The sequence below is a fragment of the Bubalus kerabau genome, chromosome 13, assembly GCF_029407905.1.
Source record: "Bubalus kerabau isolate K-KA32 ecotype Philippines breed swamp buffalo chromosome 13, PCC_UOA_SB_1v2, whole genome shotgun sequence".
In the NCBI taxonomy this organism is placed as follows: Eukaryota; Metazoa; Chordata; class Mammalia; order Artiodactyla; family Bovidae; genus Bubalus; species Bubalus kerabau.
Window position 1 is genome coordinate 16384318 of NC_073636.1, and position 25882 is coordinate 16410199.

At 48.2% G+C, this 25882-nt stretch overlaps 1 protein-coding gene across 12 annotated transcripts in view; it reads left to right on the forward strand.

Annotated features, from left to right (window-relative positions):
* CELF2 (CUGBP Elav-like family member 2) overlaps window positions 1-25882 on the forward strand; it is a 558667-nt gene that overhangs the window by 515902 nt on the left and 16883 nt on the right. For 8 of the 12 annotated variants that reach the window (XM_055543532.1, XM_055543526.1, XM_055543529.1 and 5 more), the window contains 2 exons: window positions 8536-8670; window positions 24377-24508. In XM_055543532.1, the coding sequence (XP_055399507.1) occupies window positions 8536-8670; window positions 24377-24508 (267 nt within the window). The remainder of the gene's footprint in view (window positions 1-8535; window positions 8671-24376; window positions 24509-25882) is intronic. The other 4 variants (XM_055543528.1, XM_055543530.1, XM_055543534.1 and 1 more) reach the window with 1 other exon arrangement.

Genomic DNA, 25882 nt, shown 5'->3' on the forward strand with positions numbered 1-25882 from the left:
AAAGGTGGTTCCCGCTGAATCACCTTCCAGGCTGATACCCTGACCCGTGCGGTGAATCAGGACATAGGGGCTAGTAACCTGCCGTGAGGAACAGTCAGGAAGCTTCTTCCTCAATTCCAAAAATGTCGAGGAGAGTGGGCAAGGAGAACAGATTGTTGGCATATTAGAGGCAAGCCCAGTTGCTTCCATCAGTGACACCCTGAGTCAGTGAGATTAACCCAGGACATGCAGACTCTAAGCCTGATTTCTTTATCTGTCACTGTGAAAACTCCTTTTTTCTCTTTTTCTCCTGAATCCATAGCCTGTGTTATTATTTTTCTTCTCCTTGTGTCACTTTGAACGGAACTGGAGAGACTTGGCATGAGCACACTCAGATCCCTCCTCCTGTGCGTCCTGTGGCGGTCAGCCCTGCCTTCCGTGGTGGCCCCTGGGGCTAAACTGTGACCTTTCTGACGGAGTGGACTGGCCTGCAGTAAGAGCAGCGCTCAGTTACTCGTGGCCCTTTAAATCTGCGGGCACCTCCCACCTATTCTGTCATAAAACAGCTTTGGGATTATTAGAAAAAATAGATGTTAAAATAAAAAGTAGTGAAATCATTCAGCAGAATGTTAATGAACACAGTTGAGAAAGCTGGCCTCGGAGCTAAGTATCTCCTTGAACGGTTGATTTATTTTTAGTTCTGTGAAAGGGGGCTGGAGAGACAGAACTTAAATATTCAAGGAGTTTTCTACATTTTTAAAAAAGAGAAAACCTCCGGATTGCACACTCTGAAAGAAATGTCAAGATGCATCGTGTTTTCCACCAAGGCAGGATTTTTCTTCTAATCAGTTGGAACCCCCTGCCCCCAAATTCAGAATTAAGAGTCTTCCCTTAGAGGAAGCCTCAGGCTCTCCCATTGCCGTGGTTAAATTATGCAGAGAAGGTCACTGGGTCCCGAGGCTGCTGCCGGGCGCGTCTCTCCGGTGGACAGGGCGCCCTGCCACTCTTCATTAGGCCGTGAGCCCGCAGCGCATCAGCTCGGGTCAGGATGTTGGCGTGTGTGCACCGCGCACTCATTTATCAATGGAGGGTACCTGGGAGTCACCTTAGAAGGTTTGTGGCGCAGATGGCTAATTTAAAGTCAGTCTGTAAATGCACTCAGCCTTCCAAAATACCCCTTTCTTGAACCTTCAGTGTGAAATCCAGCACCAAGGCTGCCCAGGCTATGCAGTCAAAGGCCGAGTGTCCCATTTTCTGCTGTCACCTTGAGTAGTGAGGACTGAGGATGGGGGTGTCAGGGTTCTTCTGCTTCGCCATTTCTGTAACAGGTGCCCTTCATTCCTATGGAAAATCAGGAAGCATTATGGTATTTTTTTTTTTCAACCAAGTTCTGTGGCCCCCGGCTCTTTCATTGTCTCCCCAAAGTAGGGCTTTTCTCACCGTCAGTCACCTAAACCCATCCTGGAAAGCAGAGGGGTCATAGGGGTCCCTTCGTGGAAGAAGGTTCCCCCACACACTGAATTGTGGGAGGGGGCCCCTCTTCCCCGTTTCCCTAAAAACCTTCACTTCCTTCCCCTCCTCCCTCACCTGTGAATTCTCTTGAAGCATCGACGCTGAGAGGGTGTGGCCTCCTCTAAGCGGCATTTGTGGACTGTTTTGGGGCTGCTGACAAGTGAGTAAATTTATTATTTGGCAGGTGCAAATTTACGTTCTGCATACAGTCCCAATGAAACTTAAGTGAAATGCCTGGTTTTTGAATTAAGAAATTTGACTTTAGCTGGACATCTAAGCCACAAACCGTTCCATAAACTAACAGCAGTATCTTTAAGAATGACTTGTTAAAAAAATAAATAAAAGATAAGAACCAAAGAAAGAAGAATGAGTTGTGGAAGGTTTGGGGTCAGCAAGTGGGTACAGTGTCCTGCGTGTTACACATGAGTGTGGTTCTCACCACGCTCTCACCAAGAGGTGCCTCATCCCAGACCCCTCCTGGGGCCACAGCACCTGTAAGCGAGTGAGGCTGTGGAAGAGCGAGAGCAGTGCCCAGTCGCTCAGTCGTGTCCGACTCTTTTGCGACCCCATGGGCTGTAGCCCACCAGGCTCCTCCATCCATGGGATTCTCCAGGCAGGAATACTGCAGTGGGTGGCCGGCCATTTTCTCCTCCAGGGCATCTTCCCGGCCCAGAGATTGAACTTGCATCTCTTATGTCTCCTGCATTGGTAGGTGGGTTCTTTACCACTAGAACCACCTGGGAGGACCCACGTTCATGTCCAGAGAGCCAACTCCACGTGGCAGACTCGAGTACTGCAGCTGAGAGCACCGTCCACAGACGGTGAATGTCATCTGGGAAAGCAGTGATACTGTGTTGTGAACAGCTCTGAAAACAGGGTCTGTCCTACAGGAAACTGAGGTGTCTCACCACAGTCTAGAATGTCTCATCTGAATGAGGAAACATTTTCTGTTTGAGGAGAAAATAAAGCTGGAAAAGGGGGAAAAAAAACAAACAACAGAAAAACAAAACAACAACAAAAATTAGGTGACAGGTTTCTAAAGTAGTTACATCAATAAAATCAAATGAGACATCAACGATATACTTAGTCTTAAAAAAAAAAAAACCATTTTCCTTTCAAATTAAAAGTAACTTCAGAAGTGTTTTACGATTTTATGAAAGGGAACCTTTCCTAAATCTGACATATAAAAAGCAGAGAATATAACAGTAAGGCTGTAATCTTTATAAGCTGACTGCTTTTATGTGCATCCTTTTTATTTTTTGTGCATCCTTCAAGTTGATTGATTCTACTTTCCCTCTTATCACTTGTGATAAAAATTTGTCCATTTCCCACTCAAACTGTGATACTTTTTCCATGAATTTCTGAAATCTCCCTAATTTGGGGTCTGAGTTCAGGCCAAGAGTCTGGATTTTTCCAGAAAAGAAAGAATAAGGGGAAACTGGTTTTTCGGTCTTCCGTTTCTTTATAACAACGATCATCTGAAAAAAGCATAATGTTAGAAAAATGAGGGTAGTATTACACCAGTTTGCTTTTCACAGAGCACCTTGAAATAATCCTGGGGTTCATCCTCACACTTTACAGCACGCCAAGGAGAACACCACCACCGGTTACTACGTAACAGTTGGAAAAACCGCAGTAGGAAAAGGACGAGGAAGTGGTGTTACGTGGACTAGGATACAGCATTCCCACATATTGCAGCAGCTCTGTGACATAGGGACTCTTAGCGTCGCATTCCACAGGTGGGGCAACTGAGGGTGAAAGAAGTTAATGAACAAACTTGCCCAGAGTCACCAAGGTAAGAAATGGCGGATCCGCATTTCAAACTGGCCTGAGCTCCCTGTCACCTCCCCCGCCCCCGGCCGTCACTCAGTGCACCGCGCGTCCACAAATCCAGGTATGGAATCACTCAGACGAATGAAGAGACCAGCCAAGAAGCAAATCTGAGCCGTCAGTGAACAATGCACAAGAACCCCAAAACTGCTCCAAGAGAAGCAATCCAGTGTCAGCCGCAGGAAAACCTCCTTTCATTCTGGACAGCGTCACAGATTTATCAGGGGGTGGTTTTCTGCTAGAGGAAATGTTTTTCTAGGGTGGGGGGGCTTGTTAGTAAGCAATTGCAGAGATTATGAAGCGGTGGCCTAAGAAGAGGATCTGATGACAGACAAAGGGAAAACTGCTTCGCTTGACTTCCGACAGTCAGAAGCATGTAGTAATTCGCTTTCAGAATCTCTGGCCTAAGTTTCCAACGTCAGAGGGAAATCATAGCGGGCAAGTGTCTGTCTGAAAGAACCACATAGCAACTTCTGTACTGGTCGGAGATCCGGCTCAGAGCAAAGACGGTCTCAGCGTGTCTGTGACGAGCGGAGAAGAGGGAAGACTTTGGCCAAAACTGGACCTCGCATTGGGGAGACACTTGGGAGGTGTGCAGACTGGACCCACAAAGGCCCCAGGTTCTTCCCAGAGCCCAGCCTCCCCTCCTCCACACCCCGCACTCCCTGCTAATAGTCCTTAGGAGAATGCGAGAATGCTCCATAACCACCCATCTGTCACTTTCTAACAGACCTGATTGGCAAGCGCTGGTAACAACTGACATCTGTTCTCGCTTATTGAAATGCAGATTTATGGTAATTGCTCTGAACAATAAGACACAGAATTACCTAAGGTGAACATTCAATTAAATTTTCATGCCCTTCTCCTTATAAATAATTTTTTTTTTTTAAACCTTCAGTTTCAAGTAGGCACAGTGTGCAGTCTTTGGTACATACTTTCCTCGTTTGGAGAAGGGTTGTCTTTTCCAGAGTAATGAGGGAAAAGTGGAACCCCTGTATGCCCAACTTTTTCCGCCCCCGGCCATCTTGGCACATTGTTGGATTTCCTAAAACTTATCTCAATGTTTGGCATTTCTCATCGCTCAGATTATTTGCCCCTGGTTTGAGGGATGCCCACCCGAGCAGAGTGCTTTGTGAGGTTAAAAGAGGGTGCTTCTCTTCTCAAGGAAGAGCTGTTCGCCAACCAGAAACAGCATCACCTCGCCCACCCACCCACCCCCCACCCCCACCCCACCCGGGCCACACCTCCCCCATCCCATGCCCTTTGAGGATTTTTGTATAGGAGACCGGAGACCGGAGATGAGATGGGGGGCCCTGGGGGGTGGAGAAAGGAACTGAGAAGGACCGGACAGGGTCCTTAAACACACACACAGAAAACAGAAAATTATGGAGAAAGAACCAGACATGTGAGTTCAACATCAGCAGAAGCAACACCCCCTTTCAGACAGCCGGAGCGGGGACGGGGTGGCCAGGACTGACTGTCCGTGGGGGACTAAGCCTGCAGCAGCTGGAGGTCTAGAAAGATGCTGGTACCGGGAAGTCTGTGCAGTTCACCAGGCAGAGGACGGAGCTCGGGGTGCGTCCCCTCGGAGCCTCCTGAGCTGCCTTCCTAGCTGGGGTCCGAGGCCTTTCCCACCAGCAGCGGGGCCGCCAGGCCCCCAAGCCCCTGCCCTGAACGGGAGGGGAGATGTCTACACTGCAGGTGAGACCCTCTGGTTATGGGAGTGCCAGGGGCAAGAAGAGCCAAAGCATCTGTCCCTGGGGGCCTGCACGCCTGCTGTGAAGACAGCGGGATCCTGCCCCACCGGTGTCCAGGGCTCTCCCTGTACCCCACGCGTGTCCCTGCGACGTGCCGATGCCAGCCGTGGGGCCGGGGTGTCCCCGCTAGGAGGCTTTCTTGCTGGAGGGACGGTCTGGGGAACAGGCTTCAGGCCACTGCCTGGCTGGACAGAAGGACATTGCAGGGAACAGCTGTGTGTTGCCCCCGGGAGGTGGACAGGAGCGCCCGTCACGTCCCTCATGCCCACTGCCCCCAGGTTCCTAGGGCTGGCCTCGGCATGGCCCCTGCCCTGTGTCAGCCGGCAGCTCCGATGTTCTTGGAGAATGTCTGGCTTGACTGTATATGCATCATGGTTCAGGGTCGGTGGCAGCGGGGGGGTGTTGGGATGGGGGGAGCTGTGTTCTTTGATCCAGTCTCTGTGCTGTCATTCCCGAGCTCGGATTTCTCGATTCCTCCCAATCACTGTCGCCAAGCTGTCGTTCGATGGTTTTCTACCAGGACTCGCAGCCCTTTTAGGACATTTCGTGAGAATGAGCTTCTGGGTCCGAGTCTTATTTCCAGAAACAGAATTTCCCGCAGTCCCTGGCTCCGCTCCACTCGGATGGGAAGCTTAGTTCTCGGCCCAGGGCCTGGGGTCTGGCCTGTCGTGGCCGCGTGCTGACAGCTGGCGAGCTGGGCAGCACCTGCAGGTCCTCCTGCCTCTGCTTCTCTCCACCTAAGCCCGACCTCCTCGCCCCAAACGCTCTGATGCTGAGGTCGCGACGCCTCTCCTCCCCACCTTCATATCTGCTTTGCTAGGGTCCGTGTTCTGCTCCATAGCGGTCGGTGGTTGAACAGAGCTGGCCGCTCCCAGTGTGGCACCCCAGAACCTGGCCTTCACAGTGGAGGCAGGGCAGCCCCTTGGGGTGAGGGGGTAAGGGGACACCCGGGGAGGACGGGGGGGACACAGAACCCAAGGGTGGTGGGCTGGACTCCAGGGCAACGCCGAGTGTTGGTGGGTGAGAAGAAGAAAACGCACAGACCTAATAAATATTTGCAGAATGGATTAATTAACGACTGAGGGAAATAGTCAATATTTGAAGCTGTTGTAAATACTGAAGAACGAAGAACAAACAAGAAAAACCTCGTTTGGGTCTGTAGACAATGCTCTGTATAGCAGCGTGGGAACATTTCATGCTGTTGGTTGCCCTGTTCATTCATCTCCTGTGGCCCCATTTTTCACCTACTGTGAATGAACATGGCTCTGTGTGTGTGTAGGTGGGCTTGAAAGCAAATAAGACAACAGCTTTGTCCTCATGGAGCTTAGTGTCTGTAATGTGGAAGCAGGCTGCGATGAATGCGTTGGGAGTTAGATAGCGAGCCGGAGGATGACAGGTAACGAGTAAAGGTGCCACTGGACGCAACCCGTCAGTCACCCTCCAAGGGGAAGAGCCTCAGTGTCGGGAGGGCCTGCAAGGCTCTGACCCGGAGGAGCAGGCTGAGCTCCTCCACCCCAGCACCAGGCCGCGGTTCCGCAGTGCGGGTCAGAGCAGGTGTCCTGGGAAATGCAGGCTAAGGAGGGTGCTCGGCTGATGGTTACCCGTGGCCAGATGTGCAGACTGTAACATCGGTGCTCAGCCCTCCTCGTGTGCACAGCCGTCTGTCCGTGCCGGTGTCTGGTCGTCTGCGTTACATCCTGAGCATGTCAGAGGGGCCGCGGGGACCAGGCAGGTCCATGCTGGTGCACTTCATCCCACCCCGCAGCATCCCCCTAAGCCCAGCCCCTAGGCACACAAGCCAGTGTGTGGTCAGCCGCTTTCAGGAGCCACGCCCAGGGGACCCCAGGGAGGTCTGTGCTCAGTTCATGTTCCCCCAGCTCTGTTTTCCTCAGGCAAACCTGAAAAAATAGGCCCTGCGCTTTCCCTTCGCAGGGTCCCGTCAGCACCCCCCTGCCTGACCCCTGACCCAAGGGGGGGCAGAGCTTTGTCCCCAGTGGCACGTGCTCGATGGAGCAACGTTTTCACGCTGGCAGGATGCCATTGGTGCCTTGTCCTGTTCCCAGCATCCCCAGGACCCATGTGGGTTTGCAAAGCAGGTGCTGGCTTTCTCCCTAAGCCACCAGGGCTGGATGCCTCCCAGAAGGAGCCTGAGTATCACTGTGAGCAAAATGAGAGCCCAGATCGCAGTATGGACCTGAGGAACTCTTTCCTGATAGGATTGAGTCCTGACGAAGGCATCTGGGGTGGAGGAGCAGGGTGGGTAAGAGAGCCTGGATCTGAGTCCAGCTGAGGCTCCACACAGTGGCTGAGGGCCTCCAGCAGGCGTGTTCCTAGAATGTTCTCTTGCCCCTCCTCCATCTCCCATCCCCCAGCCCTGTCGTCAGGCCACTGTCTGAAAAGCGGGTTGGATTCACTATGTAGACGTGTATCAAATGCCTGGATTTGAGACATGAGAAAAAGGTAAAATGAGGCTGATAACTTCATTATCTTTCTATGCAAAATTCCACTGTATGAGGAAAGAACTGCTGTTGCCTGCTTCTCAAATGTACATGATGGAGAAATGAATCATGGAAAAAAGACTCAGTGTAGAGAATCTCTGAACCTCTGGGGACTCAGGCATGGAGTCTGTGCCTGGCCAGTCCCCCCAGACCTGTCAGCAGAGTTTTGTTTTTCTCCATTCTTTTCTTGATTTTCATTAGCCCGCAATTCATTCTAGTAAATAGTTCCTCTTTGAGATACAGATATATTTAAAATACAGATATTGCAAATAAAAATATTACAGCACTGCCATTTTTCTTCATTCTTTTCCTCAGCAAATATTATTTGAGTTCCTGAATAAACCGAGAGAGAGAAGTTTGGGGGTCTATAATGACAGGGACACTCACAGTAGTTGCTGATAATTTGGGGGGCTTATGTCATGCCAGTCACTGTGCTGAGTCACTTCAATCATTGAGTTATTTAATCTGCACAATAACCACATGAGTGAGGACGTAAGTAACTGTTACTACTCATTCAGGAAGCAAGAATCAGAGAGGTTAAGAAATCTGTCCTGAGTCACACAGCTTACAGATCCTGGAATACAGATCAGTGTAACTTCAGAGCAATAAAGCATCATTTCTTCTGTCATGCCCCGAATGCACACCTGTCGAGTTTAAGGATGGAGAGTGTACCCTGAAGCCCTCCCTCCAGGTGACAGCCTCACAGTGGAAGGCCCTGCCGTGCGTGGTCCACACGGAAACCTCTTGCTTGTTTTTTGTGCTGAGCTGTGCCGCCCAGGAAAGGGCAGTTGGGCAGAGGGTCCTGGGCTGGTACGGGACATGTGGTACCGCACGAGTCCTCAGGGCAGCTGGGTGAGTGTGCCAGCCCCAGGGCCCTCGGTGCTCATCGCCTGCCCTCTCTTTTGGGAAACGGGTCAAGTGGGCCTGCTGCTGATGTGCCCTCTCTCTCCCCCCCGCAGGCATGAATGCGTTACAGTTACAGAACCTGGCCACGCTGGCAGCGGCTGCAGCCGCAGCCCAGACCTCAGCTACCACCACCAATGCAAATCCTCTGTCCACCACGAGCAGCGCCCTGGGAGCTCTCACCAGTCCCGGTAAGGGGTGGCCCTGCCGCTGGGAGACAGGACGCGGGGGCAGGGCCAGGTGCAGGGTGGACATGCCCAGACCCCGCCAGGCACCGGACTTAGTTACTGCTTTACTTTATTTGTCTTTTTAATGTGTCTTTATTGAAATAGAGTTCATTTACAGCGTTGTGTTCATTTCTGCTGCACAGCAAAGTGACTCAGTTATACATACGTCGACATTCTTTTTTATATTTTCCATTACGGATTATGCCTGGATTTTGAATATAGTTCCCTGTGCTGTACAGAAGGACCGCATTGCTTATCCGTTCTATACAAAACAGTTTGCATCTGCCAATTCCAAACTCAGTTCATTCCCGCCCTGCTCCCCTCCTGGTAGCCACAGGTCTGTTCGCTGTGTCATGAGTCTGTCTCTGTTTCGTGGGTAAGTTCGTTTATGCCCTAATTTAGATTCCACACAGAAGTGGCAGCATGTGGTCTTTGTCTTTGTCTGACTGACAAAGTATGATAACCTCTAGTTGCATCTTGGTATGATAATCTCTAGTTGATATTGCTGCAGATGGCTTTTTTTTTTTTTAATGGCTGAGGACTGTTCTATTGTATACATGCACCACGTCTTGTTTATCCATTCAGCCGGCAGTGGGCATTTGGGCTGCTTCCGGGTCTTGGCTACTATGAATAGTGCTGTTATGAACATAGGTGTGCAGTTACCCTTTAAAGAAACAAAAGTTTGAGCATGTGCATTTTTATCTTCCAAGGATAAAATGAGAAGAAAAACTTTGTGAGGGAATTCTCACACATTCCTTCTGTTTGAAAATTGTGCCGTCCCTTCCATCCTGGTGAAGTTGCCCAGTGACAAGGCGCCTCAGTCCCTCAGGAATGCTCTTTTCTCCTGGTTTTGTGGTGGTGGTTTGTTTTTAGCAATTTAAGAATTCCCTGTTAAAACTCAAAACCCCGAATCATCATCTGTGATATTTCACACCAGCTTCATCCTTTACTTGTGGTTTTCAGCGTGGAGGTCCAGAGGGGACTGTTTTTGTTGCTCCTCTGTGGTCCCCTTCTGGGCCATGTCATTTAAAGTGAGGTTTTCTTTCCCCCCTCCTTAGAAATTCTGTTGCCTTATTCAAAGGCAGATGCTGTTTTCTTTTTCATATGAGCCAGACCAAATGTGGTTGCTTAGACACCAGGATTTGTTTTTTAAAAAGTGTTTTGCTGGCTTGCCTTCCTCTCTGGGTTTTCTGGGCCTTGATGGATGATCTCACCTTCTGCTCTGGTACGCGGAGGCGCTGGCCTGGACAACATCCAGGCCCCTTTCTAACTAACAACCCCACGGCCCTCTATCGGCCACTTGGAAAAGATGAGCTAACTGGCCCCTACACTTCTCTGTAACAATGCAGGGTTTTCTCCTAGAAGAATAGAGAAGGAACACTACAGTGCCCAGTAGACCAGCCTTCTTCAGGCAACCGCCTTCAGGGAGGAGAGACGCCCCACAGCCCTTAATTTGTTACTGAACACTGCGTTTCTAACTCATTTCCTTCTGAGTTCAGTGTTGAGGGAGAAACTTAAGAGATGTTGAGGAAAGGCTGGACAGTGTATCTATCACCTCATCTCAGAGCAACAGCATGTGGGACGTTGCCTTCATTCTTGAAATGTCTTCAAAAACACACCATGACGACATGTGGGCCTCGTTCCACACAACAGACAATGCTCCTGAAAAATCAACTTTGTAATTTTTTCAAGAGATTAAGCTGTAACTAATGCAAAACATAAACTGGTTATTTAAATATATCCTTTTAAAGAAATATGCGTTTTTGACATAGTGTATTCTCCCTTATGAAAATAATAGTGATTTTTTTTTTCTTAAAAACACAAGTATTTGACCTCACTAGTGTCCTTGTTTTAGAAATTAGACTGAAGAGTGTTTTGCTAAATAAGAAAAATAAGAATTAACCATCTCGGGCTTCCCCGACAGTCCGGTGGTTAAGACTCTGTGCTTCCACTACGTGGGGTTCTGGTTTGAGCCCTGGCCGGGGAACCAAGATCTTGCATGCTGTGAGGCCAAAAAAAAAAGAAAGAAAGAAACATCTCCCTGTGAGGACTGTGAAAAGATTATATTAAAACAGCAGTCTGAATACCTGAAACTAATACAGTATTGTAAATCAACTATAAAAATTTTTAGCCCAATAAAATTTAAAAAAAAAAAACACTGTATATGGTTTTATATACATAGACCATTTGTCAGCATTTTTAACTGATATTTTTAACTATATTTTATTTGGAGTGAAAAAACTAAACACTTCTCAGGATCTGAGGGGTGTTTTATTTGTTTATATAAAAAGGAAAAGGATTAGGTCTTTTTTTTTTTTTAAGAGAAAACACTATTAACTTTAATTTGGCAGAAATAGATGATTGTAATTTTTCCAACTATGGCTGACTCCCTTTTATTGAGAGTAAAAAGAAGAAACCACATCATTGATAACAAGGCAGGGAAAAAAAGAACACTTTTTCCCGTAAAGACTCTTCCTTACATGGCAAGGAGGCAGTCTGCTATTCGGTTCACCAGGCTTTAAAGAGTTTAACATTGTCACTACATTGAAATTATTCTCCTGTTCCAGAAGCGACCAGTATCATAAATGGACATCTTGGTGAAGGGTATGTGGCCTGTTGTTTGCTTGGGAAGCTTCATTCAACTTTATGAAAATACATTCTTCCATTGTGATAGCTGGGTTGGGAATGTGCCTTGGTTCCAGGCAATCGGAATTAACATTCCACCATTTTGTTCTCCTTTAGTAGAAGGCTCATGGGTTTAGGAAGCCAAGTGCAAAAGCGTCTGTCAGCTCATCAGCGTTGATACTGTAATTGATAGCTAGTGCTCTCAAGTGACTGTGTAGCCTTAGGCCCTGGCCTGGGTGCTGGGGACACAGCCAGGAGCAGGACACACTCCCGCCCCCGGGGGCCTCCTGTCTGTTCCGGGAATCCAAACAGGGAGCGGTCACAGGTGCCGTGTGTATGCCAGGCAAACGCTGCGATCTTTGCAGGCAGAATAAGATGGGGAGAGGGGGTGGAAGGAGGCTTTCCCCTTCTGAAAGGTGGCGTTTGAGCAGAAACCTGAGGAAGGTGATGATCCAGGGCAGGGGTGTTAAGGCAGAGGACCGAGCAGGAATAGGCTGCGAGGAGGAGGAGGAGGACTGGCGTGACGCCATCCTGAGGAAACAGTGAGAGGTGAGGTCCATGTCTGCGGATCCATATTCATTCCATCCAGTACGGTCAGGAATGCGAGGACGTAGTGACCTTCTTAAAATGCAGAGCACTTGAACAGCCTAGGAAGAGTATGTAAGGAAACTTGAAACATACTTGGCCATTTTCAGCTTTTTTCCTGAGACCTGAATGAAAGGGAAAATGTGTCCTGAGATGTATTTTCTTTCTTCCAATCCCAGCCAGGCATCCTTCCCTTTGCTCTTCACATGGCGTCCGGCCCAACCAGAAATCCTGCCAAGCACTGTGTCAGGGAGATGGGTTTCTCTCTTCTGTGTTGAGCAGAGCTTTGCATAAGAGCTGAAAATGTTTCATTAGAGTCCTGAAATGTGGGCAGCAGAAGCAATTTAAATCTACATTTCAATTATTTATCTTAAGTGTAACTAAGAAAATCTGGTGTTTAAGTGAAAGTAAATTATTTGTCTTATTTCCATCAGGGACTCTTCAAAGTCACAGAAAACATGGTTAGTAACAATTCATGACTCTCCACTTCATCAGAGCAATTTCCCAGGAAATAAAAGGGATGGAATGCTAGTCCCAAGACCAGTGTGTTTTTTGTGTTTTTTTTTTTTAAATAATTTTTTAAAAAAAGAGGGGTGGGGGGGCTTCCTGTTGAACCATGCATAACCAGCCAGTTCATTCAAACGGAAAGCAGAGCTTCATCTACCGGCCTGCCCAGGTTTTGGTTCAACTGTTCTTGAGACATCTCTTGTGCTTCAGACAAATCCATCTCAGAAGTACAGGGACAGCTCAGCACCCACAAACTATTCATTTTTTAACAATTGTAAATGTATCATTTCAGTTCTGTACACCCAGGAACAAACTCCCTAAGCATTATTACGAATGATTTTAAACAGTCTATGCTTTAAAACATGAAAGATTAAGCATTATTTTTTTGTTAAAAAAAGATCCCTTTAGGCAATAAATATAGGTTTCTTTGACTCCTGGCCTTGCAATAAACATGAAAATAGTCTCAGTGGCCCTTGGTTGGAATAAGTGTTTCATGCAGTTATCAGATGGTAAGGAGTAAAATTAAAAAATCAGGAAAGAATAAAAACCAGGTAAATGCATTATTATGCCTTTTATGCATTTCTTATGGGTCTTTTGAAACCTGATTTAATCGTGTTTCTTGTCTTTTATTTTGGTATGATAATTTTCCCTTTTGTTTACTACGGTCTCCTATGTATTTAATTAATTCTTAGGTCATTTCTTCTTACCCCATTTCGAACCTGTTGTTGAGGCATGAGTCTCAGTATTGGTAGAAAGGGATAAAGTGTAAGGCGTGTGGCTGGGTCTTAAAGATACTAATGTCTGCCCGGCTTGTGGGTCTGTTGCCTTGGCCTGCGGTTCTGAGAGCGTGGACATACGCGTCAGCATTCCCACTTGCGAGCATCTCTCTGGCGTTCTCTGTCCAAAGCCTAACGTCATGTCTGTGTACATCATCCTGCTGACCTTCTACTTTCTTTTTTAAAAATGTTTTAAAATTCTGTAATCTTTCTGTAAGTTCATTCAGTCAAGTGCACACTTCAGGCTAACAGATCATTTCTTTCAAGGGTAAAGCGCATTTTTAAATACTTGGGCACGTTCTCCCATTTCCACCATTGGCTTTCCCCTGAGTTTTTGCTGTGGAGTCTAGGCAGTGTCTTTTCCCACCTTGGAGACATGGCCTCCTCCTCAGAGGCCGCAACAGACACTGCGTCCCAGGGACAGGGGGACACTTCATTGCGGACTCCTTGAGGGAAATGAATCTCATGTTCCTATGAGATTCAGACCTGCCCTGGCTCCTCACGTAAGAAGGGCTGGTGGTGTGTCATCCACCAGCGTTACCAGGCTGGCTGAGTGGTGGGGACTCAGAAGTCATCCTCCGAGTCATCCCAGAGCCCTTCAGTGTCATGAGAGGCTTCCCCCTCTCCTTCCCCCAAGGGTCCTCACACGTGTGTCACACGAGAGCTTGCCTCGTTTGGAAGAGGTTGATTTAACCTGAATTCCCGAGCCTTCTGAGAGCTTGGCCAGGCAAGTCCATGAGAAGGGGTTGGACCTGTGCCACCCCTCTGGTCCATTGCATGCAAGGGACAGTCGGTGAAGCCTGGAGGGACAGGAGAGAAGGACAGACAGACAGCAGGCTCTGGGAGAGGCCGTCCTTCAGGCTGCTGCGGTGATGCCACAAGCTCGGGAAGACTAAAGCCAGCCATTCTTCCACAAACCTGTTCTTGCCGCATGGAGACATCCTCTTTCTCTCGCTGACCCATCCTTAGCCCCTGTGGGACCGTCTCAGCCAGCCTGTGGTCCACTGTCCTTAATCGGTCACCGTGTCCAGTCGATTTTCTCTCTGTTTTCCTCCAACACCCACATACCCCCACTGGGTGAAGTTCCCTTTTCCCCGCACAGTGTCTTCATAGCGCTGAGCTAACGCTTACAAAAGCTGCCCGGCCCAGGGGGTGGCAGTAGATACGGTCCTCCCCTTTGCTGCAGAGCTTGACTTTCTGCAAGTCTGACCCTGGGTGCGCAGACGCTCCCTGTTGTGCGTTCATAGAGCTGTGGCTTCGCTTAGGACTTGCTCTTCCTTTGTTTGGGATGCACGTTCTCAGTATTTGAGATAGGGGCTTTTGTTCCCTGCTTTAGAGGCTCTGGAGACCATGCTGTGTCCATGATTCAGCATAAACGTTGCCTTGCACGGTCCCAGGCATCGTGTGTGGGGCCCTTGTGAGGCGTGTGTGAGCTCAGAGGCGTGTCTGCTGCACAACACAAGCACTCGGTGAGACCCTCCCCCCTGCCCGACCCCAGACTCTCTCTCCCACTGTCTGACATAACCTTGGTATCACCACTGCCACTGGTAAAAGCGTGTATGGATTGCCTGTGTTTTGTATTAGATGGAAAAGCAACAACACTTTTAGTCACAACTTCTCAGAAGTTTATGACCTAAGGCCTGTGCTTTAAGACTTAAAAGCAGCAAAATATAAATGCTACTTTCATAGGTGGCTTAGTCCCATAAACTGGATGCAGTGGCCACATGCACAAAACAAGCAGGATGCCCCAACTTGGATTCTTCCTGTGGAAGAGCGGTAATCAGATAAGGTCCACGGTGTGAGTGACGGGAAAGATCCTGTCTTAATGGGTGACTTTTAACAGGAGAGTCAGCACTGGAGCCAGAACTTTAAGATGAGTTAAGCTTTCTGAGGTAGAAATGGAAGATTTATCAGATGTGTCAGGTGTGAGAAAATACAGAAAAGGCATTCTGTCAGCAAATAGAAATCCATCTCCCTTTTCACCAGCGTGAGATAGACAAGAAATAGGAACCAGGGAGAGAGGGAGAGCCCTGGAAGCCGTGGCTGAGAAGCTGGGACTTCCTCTTGCAGGCGGTAAAGAGCCAGGTGAGGACTCTGAGCGCAGGGGTGTCAGCGAGGCTTGGGTGCTGACTGGATGTGAGGGAGCAGAGGGAAAGAGGTGCGGACGGAAGTGTGCCAAGTATGGGGACCAGCAACGCAGCATCCTCATCAGCAGAGAGAGGGCGGTCGGGAGCAGGCGGAGCTTGAGGCGGAAGGTGCTCCGTACTCAGGCACGCTGAGCAATGGCACGCGTGAACTGGTACGTCGTGTAAATACATCCCACAAGCAGGGTCCCTGACCCTTGAGCTTGTCCCAGAGCAGCTGCAGAGGTGGGCAGGTGTCAGTGTGGTCTTGAGGGGGACCATCGAGCTGGAAGCACAGCAGAGCAGCAGGCTGGGGGGTGAAGCCCTGACCCTCGCCTGTGTTTGCGGGGCAGAGGGGAGGAGCCACGTGGTGGGAAGGGAGCCCTGAGGAAGCGTGGTTTCAGGGAACCAAGCGCGGGAGTTTCAAGCAGGAAGGAGATCGAGATGAGGGTGGAGAAGAGGTGTTTGAGTTCAGCCACGGGCGGGCAGTTCACCTCCCACCCCGAGTGGTTGGTTCACTGTGATAGTGGAAAGGATGTCACAGTTCTGGAGGCCGTGAGAAGGGGCATGAGACTGGAGCCAGGAGCTGTGTGTTTATAGATGACATCTTCCTGCAGTGTAGTGATTTTTTTTAAGTCTAGAAGGGTCAATAGAAGGAGAAATTTTACGATGGAGAAAGACATATTTCTAGACTTAAGAGGAGGTGGAACAGAGGTGATGAAAGGCCGAAGAGAGGCAAAAACTGATGGACTGAAGGGGGAAGGAGTCTGGAGGGAAGGACTCAAACCCTCTTCTCTGGTGCCTGAAACAGCACCATGTGTGAGACCCCGTCCCCATCCCACCTTCCGAGCTGTCGCCTAGCACTGGGTTAGACACTCACATACAGGACAGGGCACAGAGCAGAGAGGATGCTCAGTGAGTGGACTGGGCGCCCTGAAGAGAGGGAACACCTCTACCACTGAGACCCACAGGACTGGGGAGGCTGTGAAGGATTTGAGACAGAAAGGTATTCATATCACGCGCAAGACAAGAATGTACATGTCTAGGGCTAGAAACCATAAAAAATTCATGCCCGGTGCAGAGGTTTAAAAAAATAGTTAAAAGAATGCGATAGAGGAACTACAGTTTCACTTCCATTTAGAATACGTGGCCATCTTGACCAAGAGCTGGAAGGCTGTGACTTAAAGCAAGTCATTTCATCTTTGTTTAGTTTCTCCACTGTGAAATCGAATTGTCCATTTCTACATTTACTGAACTATCGAGGGAATGTGTATATAATGTATGCTATTGCTTTTTAAGACAGCATTAAAGTATCATATGGGGAAGATGATTATTTTGGAATGACACTAAATTCTGCTCCTCTGAACAATAAGAAATTGGTTAAACCTGGAATAAGCCCCAGTGATATTTTTTTCTCTGAACATTTGACTTTGGAAAGCAAATACCTCCCCACTGTTCCTAAAAATATTAGACTATAAATGCAGGGAGTAGAGCCTTTCCTTCCTTCTTTCTACTCTGGGACTTCACTGAAGAAGTTGGCTGTGAACTTCAAACTTGATTTGAGGTCACAGAATCAACACACCCTGCTTATCAAAGACAGAATGGCCACGTGGGAGTAAAGAGAGCATGGTAACTTTGACCGGACCCATTTCCTTATAGCTATCATCACTGAGGGTAAAGCCCTTGATGAGTGGTGGCTTTTTTTCAGGCAGTATACTGAGCATGTGCTCTGTGGTCAGTCATTTCCCAAGGAAACCATGCAAGTAGCTGATGGGTGGTTCACAGCATCTCAGACCTTGGACTCTGCCGGGTAGCCTCTTGCCAGCCATGTGCTCGTATTATCCTCAGGGAAAGCTGCCTCTTTGCAGGATGTCCTAAGACCAGCATCCAGACAGGTCTTCCAGGACCCTCCCAGGGACTTGCTTTCTACAGAAATCTGTGTTCCTCATGTTTCCTCTCTAGAGCCTGGTCAAACAGTAATCTGACCCGTTTCATAAGCACCTGGAATCTTTAAGAGCATTCATTCATGAAGGTGCCTCCCTCTGTGATCCACACGAGGAAACGGAAGCCTGCAAGGTCAAGTGACCTACTGAGGAAACACAGGCTGTTAACCGTGGCTGAGGGGTCACCGCTCCTGCCGCCCCAGGAAACGTTCAAAAGCAGGAGCTCCTGGGCACCTAGAATTATATTTCAGGTTGAAATCACCATGAATTTTTTTCAAGCTGTGTCCATGACCATCTGTAAAAAAAAGGCAAATATCTGAGGCCAGCTACAAGAAGGGTGTGCTTTTAGTTTGGTGATTCATGAGCAAAATATCACTAGATAAGAAAGCAGGTCCAATTTGTCCTTTCCTTTGCTCCATTTTTGTTTGATCCAGGTAGACTGGAGTTTATATAAACCTGTTTAAGTTTATGGCCCCAAATGACACCGTCACTCTTGTGTCCCTCTTTACGGACGGGGGAGGACCCTGGAGACGAGGTGAGGTGAGGAGGTGCGCAGCTGGCTGGCAACCCTGCTTTCTTAGTGGCGCCCCCCAGTGACGGCCCCAGGGAGCACTGGAGATGAAACTAAAGCGAGGAAACGGTGGGACCTTTGTGGGCACAGAGGGGATGATACTGCCCACGTCCATTCCCATACCACTCTCTCATCTTTGCAAACGTCCCCTGTCATAGAGTAACGCCTCAAAAGGGGCTCAGAGTCCCTGCAAGGGACTTCTTCCTCTAGCCAGCCCTTCAGACGCGGAGGCTTCCCCTGGCCCATCTGCAGAACTTGTCTGTCCCAGCGTGGCACAAGCCAGGTTGCTGACTGAGCTCCTTATGAGTTGGAAGCGGGTTAGTGAAGGAAGAAGATGATGCGGGTGTTTGTGGGGTAATGGGCCTGCGCATTACAGATGGCTGGGCACTGAGATCAGAACACCGCAGCAGCTTTCAATGTCCTTTTCTAAGGCAAACAGCCTCCTCCCACCCTGTCATCTCTCCTCTCCCCATCCCTCCCCCTGAAAAATCCTTTTAGGGAAGAAATGGAAGTAAGAGGTGTGGTTATTGTGGAGTAACTAGGCCCCACGGGAGAGGAGGTGCCAGGCTCCCCCTCGGGTTGTGATGAGCTAACGACAGAGGGGCCCTTGTCACCACTTCACCACTCTGCCCCCTTCGGAGCATCAGCGCTGTGTGACGCAGAGCAGCGACTGCAGGCTCGGCTGTCCCGAGTGCGTCTGGTCAGCGCAGGCAGGGTTCCTTGTGTTTGCAGTTGTTGTGTTTCCTAAACCACAAAGCTACTGAGCTTTCAGTGTCTTGCACAAACGCTGAAGGCAGATTCTTGGTGTCTTCTGTTGATGTCGTTTCATTGTAGCTTTTTGAAACTCTTGTGGTCCACCGTGGAACTCTGCCCAATGTTATGTGGCAGCCTGGATGGGCAGGGGTTTGTAGAGAGAATGGATACATGTGTATGTGTATGTACACTTGAGTCCCTTCTCTGTTCACAGCATTGTTTGCTAATTGGCTATACCCCAATACAAAATTAACAGTTAAAAAAATCTTGCAGTCCAGGAAGAGTGGGGAGAGGGTTCACAGGTGGAGATGGAGGCACTGGGTTCCTAGGAAGCATGATCATCTCTGGGACCAAGTACTGGAGACAGAACTTGCCAGGGCGCCCATAAAACAAAGGAGAGAAGGTTCCCCTTCATTTAGGAAGGATGGTGCAGACGTGGTCAGTGTCAGAGGCTGGTGCCCCAAATGGCCACTTTTCTACTTCTCTGGCTGGATCTGGAATCTGTGAAAGGGGGAAGAGCCGCATTCCATCCATTGAGCGGTCGGCCTCCCGCCAGATTGCTTGTCACCCCGCCTCGTGCAGAGAATAAGAAGGAAGCCGCACCTCCTCTGTGTCCCTGCTCACAGTCCAGGGAAAGGGGGACGAGGCCATCAGGGCTAGCTCAGGCTTTTCCAGGGGCCGTGCCAGCGTGTAGCCTCAGAAACCTCAGGGGGCTCTGGTTCCTTCCACAGAAACTGCATCAGGGGCCCTCTCTGCTCCTGACCTGGCCCCGGTCCCCCTCCCTCTCCAGCACCCTCACCCCTCCCAGCTTGTCTTCAGAAGGCCCGGAACCGAGTTGCCATGTGGGGTCACATACACATGGCTCTGATGGGTCACGTGGCTGTTTCGCCTGCTGGCTGGCCATGCTCACCACCTCTTTGGCCTGCTTGGTGGTTGAGAGCCGGCGGTACTGCAGGCATGAAACATGGCGTGTGACCAGGTCTGTCCCTCACTGCCTGGAAAGGAAGGCAGCTCTGCCCCCCCTCCCCATTCCCCCCTGCACCCCACGCTCCTCTGGCTTTGAGGTACAGCCTATCCCCTACATGGAGCATCCTTTGACTAAAAGAGATGCTGTGGGCAAAGATGAACCAACATTTATTTACCACCTTCTCTTGAAATGCTCCTGTGCCACCTTGTAAACAGTTTAATTGAGAAAGCAGAGGATACGGTTCTTAGTGGAGACAGAAGGGAATTTTAATTTTAGGTGGGCAGAACACAGCAGCCTCCTGCCAGGCTGCCAGCACAGAAATAAGGAAAACAGGCGTGTTGATGGCATTTTTAATACATCTTTGTCTTTTGTGTCGAGGGGCTTCTCTGTTGTGTTTCTCCTGAATATTTGAAGTACTTGATTGAGACTGGTTGTGTGACAAATTTAAGTTTTCCTTTGCTTTAAGGAGATTATTTTCTAGAACCCAGAAGGTTCTTAAAGGCAGCCAGATACACAACTGAGATATCTTTTCCAATTTAGACTTAAATTGGGGTAAATTTTCAGAGTATTGTCCAAAGCACTGGCGCACACGGAGTCTTCTCACGTTAAGGCAAGTTGTTTAGTTCCGTTAATCTCATGTCTGGTTCCTCTCCCCATCTGTCTACTTGGACTACCCAAGAACAGCACAACAGGAGGGCAGAAGACTATAGCCACCACAGCCAGTATTCTGGGGTTTTAAATAAATAGAAAAGCAAAACAGAGACCTCCAACTTGCACATTTTTTTTAAAATTTTTGTTTTATATTGGCATATAGCTGATTTACAATGTTGTGTTAGTTTCAGATATACAGCAGAGTGATTCAGTTATACATACGTCCATTCTTTTTCAGATTCTTTTCTCATATAGGTTATTAGAGAGTATTGAGTAGAGATCCCTGTGCTCTACAGTAGGTCCTTCAGTTCAGTTCAGTTCAGTCACTCAGTCATGTCCGACTCTTTGCGACCCCGTGAATCGCAGCACGCCAGGCCTCCCTGTCCATCATCAACTCCCGGAGTTCACTCAGACTCACGTCCATCGAGTCGGTGATGCCATCCAGCTATCTCATCCTCTGTCGTCCCCTTCTCCTCCTGCCCCCAATCCCTCCCAGCATCAGAGTCTTTTCCAATGAGTCAACTCTTCACATGAGGTGGCCAAAGTACTGGAGTTTCAGCTTTAGCATCATTCCTCCCAAAGAACACCCAGGACTGATCTCCTTTAGAATGGACTGGTTGGATCTCCTTGCAGTCCAAGGGACTCTCAAGAGTCTTCTCCAACACCACAGTTCAAAAGCATCAATTCTTCGACACTCAGCTTTCTTCACAGTCCAACTCTCACATCCATACATGACCACAGGAAAAACCATAGCCTTGACTAGACAGACCTTTGTAGGCAAAGTAATGTCTCTGCTTTTGAATATGCTATCTAGGTTGGTCATAACTTTCCTTCCAAGGAGTAAGCGTCTTTTAATTTCATGGCTGCAGTCACCATCTGCAGTGATTTTGGAGCCCAAAAAAATAAAGTCTGACACTGTTTCTACTGTTTCCCATCTATTTGCCATGAAGTGATGGGACCAGATGCCATGATCTTCATTTTCTGAATGTTGAGCTTTAAGCCAACTTTTTCACTCTCCTCTTTCACTTTCATCAAGAGGCTTTTGAGTTCCTCTTCACTTTCTGCCATAAGGGTGGTGTCATCTGCATATCTGAGGTTATTGATATTTCTCCCGGCAATCTTGATTCCAGCTTGTGCTTCTTCCAGCCCAGTGTTTCTCATGATGTACTCTGCACATAAGTTAAATAAGCAGGGTGACAATATACAGCCTTGACGTACTCCTTTTCCTATTTGGAACCAGTCTGTTGTTCCATGTCCAGTTCTAACTGTTGCTTCCTGACCTGCATACAGATTTCTCAAGAGGCAGGTCAGATGGTATTCCCATCTTTCAGAATTTTCCTACTGATTATCTATTTTACATGTAGCAGTGTGTGTATATTAACCCCCAAATCCTAATTTATCCCTGCACCACTTTCCCCCTTAGGTAACCTAAATTTGTTTTCTATGTCTGTGGCTCTATTTTTTAATAAATAAATTCATTTGTGTATGTGTTTTTTTTTTTAGATTCCACATATAGGTGATATGTATTTGCCTTCCTCTGCCTGACTTAGTGCACTTAATATGACGGTCTGTAGGTCCATTCATGTTGCTGCAGATGGTACTATTTCATTCTTTTTATGGCTGAGCAGTATTCCATTTTATATATATGTTTGTATGTATATGCATGTACACACACACACAGAGCATGTCTCCTCTCTCCATTCATCTGTCAGTGGGCACTGGGTTGTTTCCATATCTTCACTGTTATAAATAATTGCTGTAAAGCTCTCAGTCTTAACTGCACCCCACTTGCTTCCAGTTTTCTGGGTTTTTTTAAGAGGGCAATGAAATGGTGATGGTGTGTAATTTACAGCTGTAGCCTCATTGTTTTTTCATTTTTCACCCTTTCATATTGTGCAGACATGTTAAATACACTTCCTTTCTATTGCGCACCAGTAATTCCAGTATCTGAAGTTTTGGTGGATCTAAATATAGTGTCTAACTCTGTCTCTGCTGATTCTTACTCTTGGTACTTGGTTTACTTGTATTTTTTTTTTTTTAATTGTGAGCTTAACTGTCTTGGAGCCTTATTTCTGAGAGTTCTTTGTTGAAAATGGGCCCTTTCAAGGTTGACTTACAGTTGATTCTACAAGGTGCTAGAAGAGAGTACAAGCTAGGGACCACTTTAAATTGATGGTTGGATGGGTTTTGACCAGTCCGATAAAAGAAAGTTGTTTTGCAGACTTATGTGAGGGCCAGTTTATTGTATACTATCAGAGGGAATCCCCTCCGCCTGCTCAGCACTGTTTTGATAGAGATAATTGTCCTTATAGTTTCTGAAGCAGAAAGTGTATCTTGTTCATGTTACACTGCTTGTTTAGCCTTCGAGGGTTCCAGACTTCCTGCGGGGGGAGTCCCTTCTTACGCACTTCACCTCAGGTGGACCCTAGACTTCTCATATCTGTCATGCACTGGAAGGCTTTGGGAACTGGAGCTTAAGTTTGTCTAGCTCACCAAATACCCTTAAGGCAAACGCTACCTTCAGTGTGCCGCTTATCTTCCTGGTTCCCACTTTCATTTATATCATTGATTCTGAGTATCTCTTACCAAATGGTCAGTTATTGATGCAACTTAAAGCATCCTTTAAAATACCTTATTGAGCATTTTAGTTTCAGTGGGAGAGTCTCTCTAGTACCTAGACCACCTAACCACTAGAAACAGAAGCCCCCCGCATTTCCCATGGAGAATGCATTTTAGTCTGATATCAGCCTCCATGTGACAGCTCTTACCAAACTAATGTGCCAGCGAGTAAGGGAGAAAAACTATCCCTGGGGCATGTTCTGATTCTCAGCCAGTAATGAAGGCCTGGGGGAAAGAAAATGAAAAGGTAAAGCCCTGAAGAGCTTTCACATGATTTCAGGTGACACAGAAAAGACCTTCCAGAGAAGACCTTCCAGAATGGTCTTCAGCATGAGGACATCTGAGGACTTTTTCCCAGGAAAACATTCATAACTAATGAAAATCATTTAAGAATGAATAGGGAGGACAGCCACTTTGGAGAATATTTTAGCATTTCCTCAAAATGGAAAACAGAGCTTCATCATATGACCAGCAGTCCCCCTCCTAGCTACGTATTCACGAGAACCGAAGACATGTGTCTGCCCAGAAGCTTGAGTACAGATGGTCACAGCAGCATTACTCATAACAGCCCCAGAGTGGAAACAATCAACATGTCCACGGCTGATGAATGGACAAAGTGGAGTGTTTCCATACAGTGGACTATTATTCAGTAATAAAAAGGGATAGAGTGACTGATGCATGCTGCCACATGGATGAACCTTGAAAACATTTTGCTCAGTGAAAGAAGCCAGTCACAAAAGATGACATATTTTATGATTCCATTTATATGAAATACCCAGACTAAGCAAATCCACAGAGATAGAAAATAGATCAGTTTGCCAGTGTCCAAGGAGAGGGGAGAGAGTGTAGAATGAGCATTAATGAGTATGGGTTTCTTTAGAGGGTAATAAAAATGCTCCAAAATTAGACTATGGTGCTGGTTGTACAGCTCTATGAACATACTGATCAGGGAATTGCATACTTTCAAGGAGTAACTTTTATAACATGAATTATATCCCAATGAAGCTGTTAGTTAAAGGTGGGGGATTGTTTTATCTCCCCTTCTATAAGCACCACTACTTGGATCTTGAAGTCTTCTGTCAAACCCAGGAATGTGTATGACTTTTTTTTTTTTTTTAACTTCATTGAGAAAATGCCGTGTCTGAAGCATAAAGAATAAGAAAGCCAAGAATTGCCATTTCACTCCCCCTCCCCCACTTTGTGCTGCTCATTTGTTCAGAGGTTCCTAAAGTGGGGCTGATGAAGGACCCACCACTCAGGAGGAAGGGCCCTCCTCTTGTGGCTTGGCCCCCGCTGGCCAGCAGAGCGCGTGTTTGCTGGCTGGCACAGCAGCGCCATGATGATTTTTTTCACCAAATGTCACGGTCACGATCGCTACAAGCCCAGGCCATGTCTCTCACACTAAAGCCTAAGCGAGGCTCCGAGTCGTCCCGTGACTGAAGGCCCGCAGCTCTGTCCGCTAGGACGGGACAGACTGCGTCCTGGGCCAGCGGGCTCTCACTGACGGTGCCTTTCTCTCCCCACTCCCTCGCCTGCCTTTTGTCTTACAGTGGCTGCTTCAACCCCCAACTCCACTGCTGGTGCAGCCATGAATTCTCTGACCTCTCTCGGGACTCTGCAAGGACTGGCAGGAGCCACTGTCGGACTGAATAACATTAATGCACTAGCAGGTACCATCAACAGTGAGTATTTGCTGCTCTGGTGGACAGCCTCCCCCCAAATTCTCCACAGATAGTGCTCAGCCAGAGACAGCCTGCAGAGGCTGCACCACAGGGAGAACTAAAGCTTGGGAGGAGGGGCAGGAGCACACGCCTAGACGGGCGTGCTGCCTGTGTGCACTCTGTGTCTCCACAGACAGCCCCCTCGCCACCCTGAGTCTTCAGGGGTGCAGGTTGTGTACTTGGTCACAGGTGTCTGTGGCTGACCAGTAGCCGCAGGTTTCCGGGACTCTGGGTGGGTTCTGGTTTGGTGCCCTTCTTCTGAGAGGCTATGAATAAGTTATAAAAGAGAAATTGATGAGTTGGAGGTCAGGACCACGGGGCCAGCTCCCAGTCTGCTGTCAGTCTCCCAGGAATCTGAGCCAGTCACTGCCCCCTTTCTGGACGTCAGGGTCCCATCTGAAAATGGGACGTTCTGGATCAGGTGATCTTAAAGGTCTAAAGTCCCTCCAGGTCTAAAATCCAGAGGTTTATGCCAGTCATACAGGAGGAGAGAAGAGGCCTTGGGAAGCAGGAAATAAGGCTGAGAGGAGTCACCCCTGGAGCCAACGTCTAGGGTCTTTCTTCAGCCTCCGGCAGCCGGGGTCGCCCTACAGCAGTGCGTCTCCTGAAGGGCCCCGTCCCCTACGGCAGGTGGAAGCAGAGTGAGGCAAACTGTTTACAGGATTCCTCAGCTCTGAAATACACAGACTGACCAAGGAACTCCAAGTTCTGTCTACGCAGCCAGCCCACTTCAGTGCTTTACATCTGTGGGGAGAATGGCTCCTGACCATAGGATGAGTCACAGCTGAGGCTCGAGCTCAGCCTCGGCTCCTCCACTAGAGGGAATGGTCCTCAGTCCACAGAGGGGACCCCGGGTCTGCCTTTCCTGCAGCTCGGTCCCCACACCCTGTGCCTGACGACAGCCACACCCAGTAGGCCCACGACAGCCTAAGGAGATCTGACTTGGGGACCCATTTACCTAGCAGGCCACCCAACCTCTGCCCGTTTTAAGTATTAAAAAAAGAGTTTTGACAAGCTTCCTTATTCTTAGCCACAATTCAGTAAGTGAACAGTTTTTAAAGGGTGATCAAGAAGTACAGTTTATTTAAAAGAAAAAAACAAAAATGTGAATAATTCTATATCCTAAAATCCCAAAAGAATACCTTGTAATTTATTTTGTAAAGAAGAACCTAGAACTCACCCAAATGAAGACTAGCTGTTATCACCCAGATTAGAAGATATAAGTCACACATTTAGAGGTAGGGAGTTGTTTCCGGTTTTATGGAATCCTTTTATGCAGATGCCCTGGGGAAAACAAACGTGAACTTGGACTGAGTGTTATCTGACCAGAGGCCA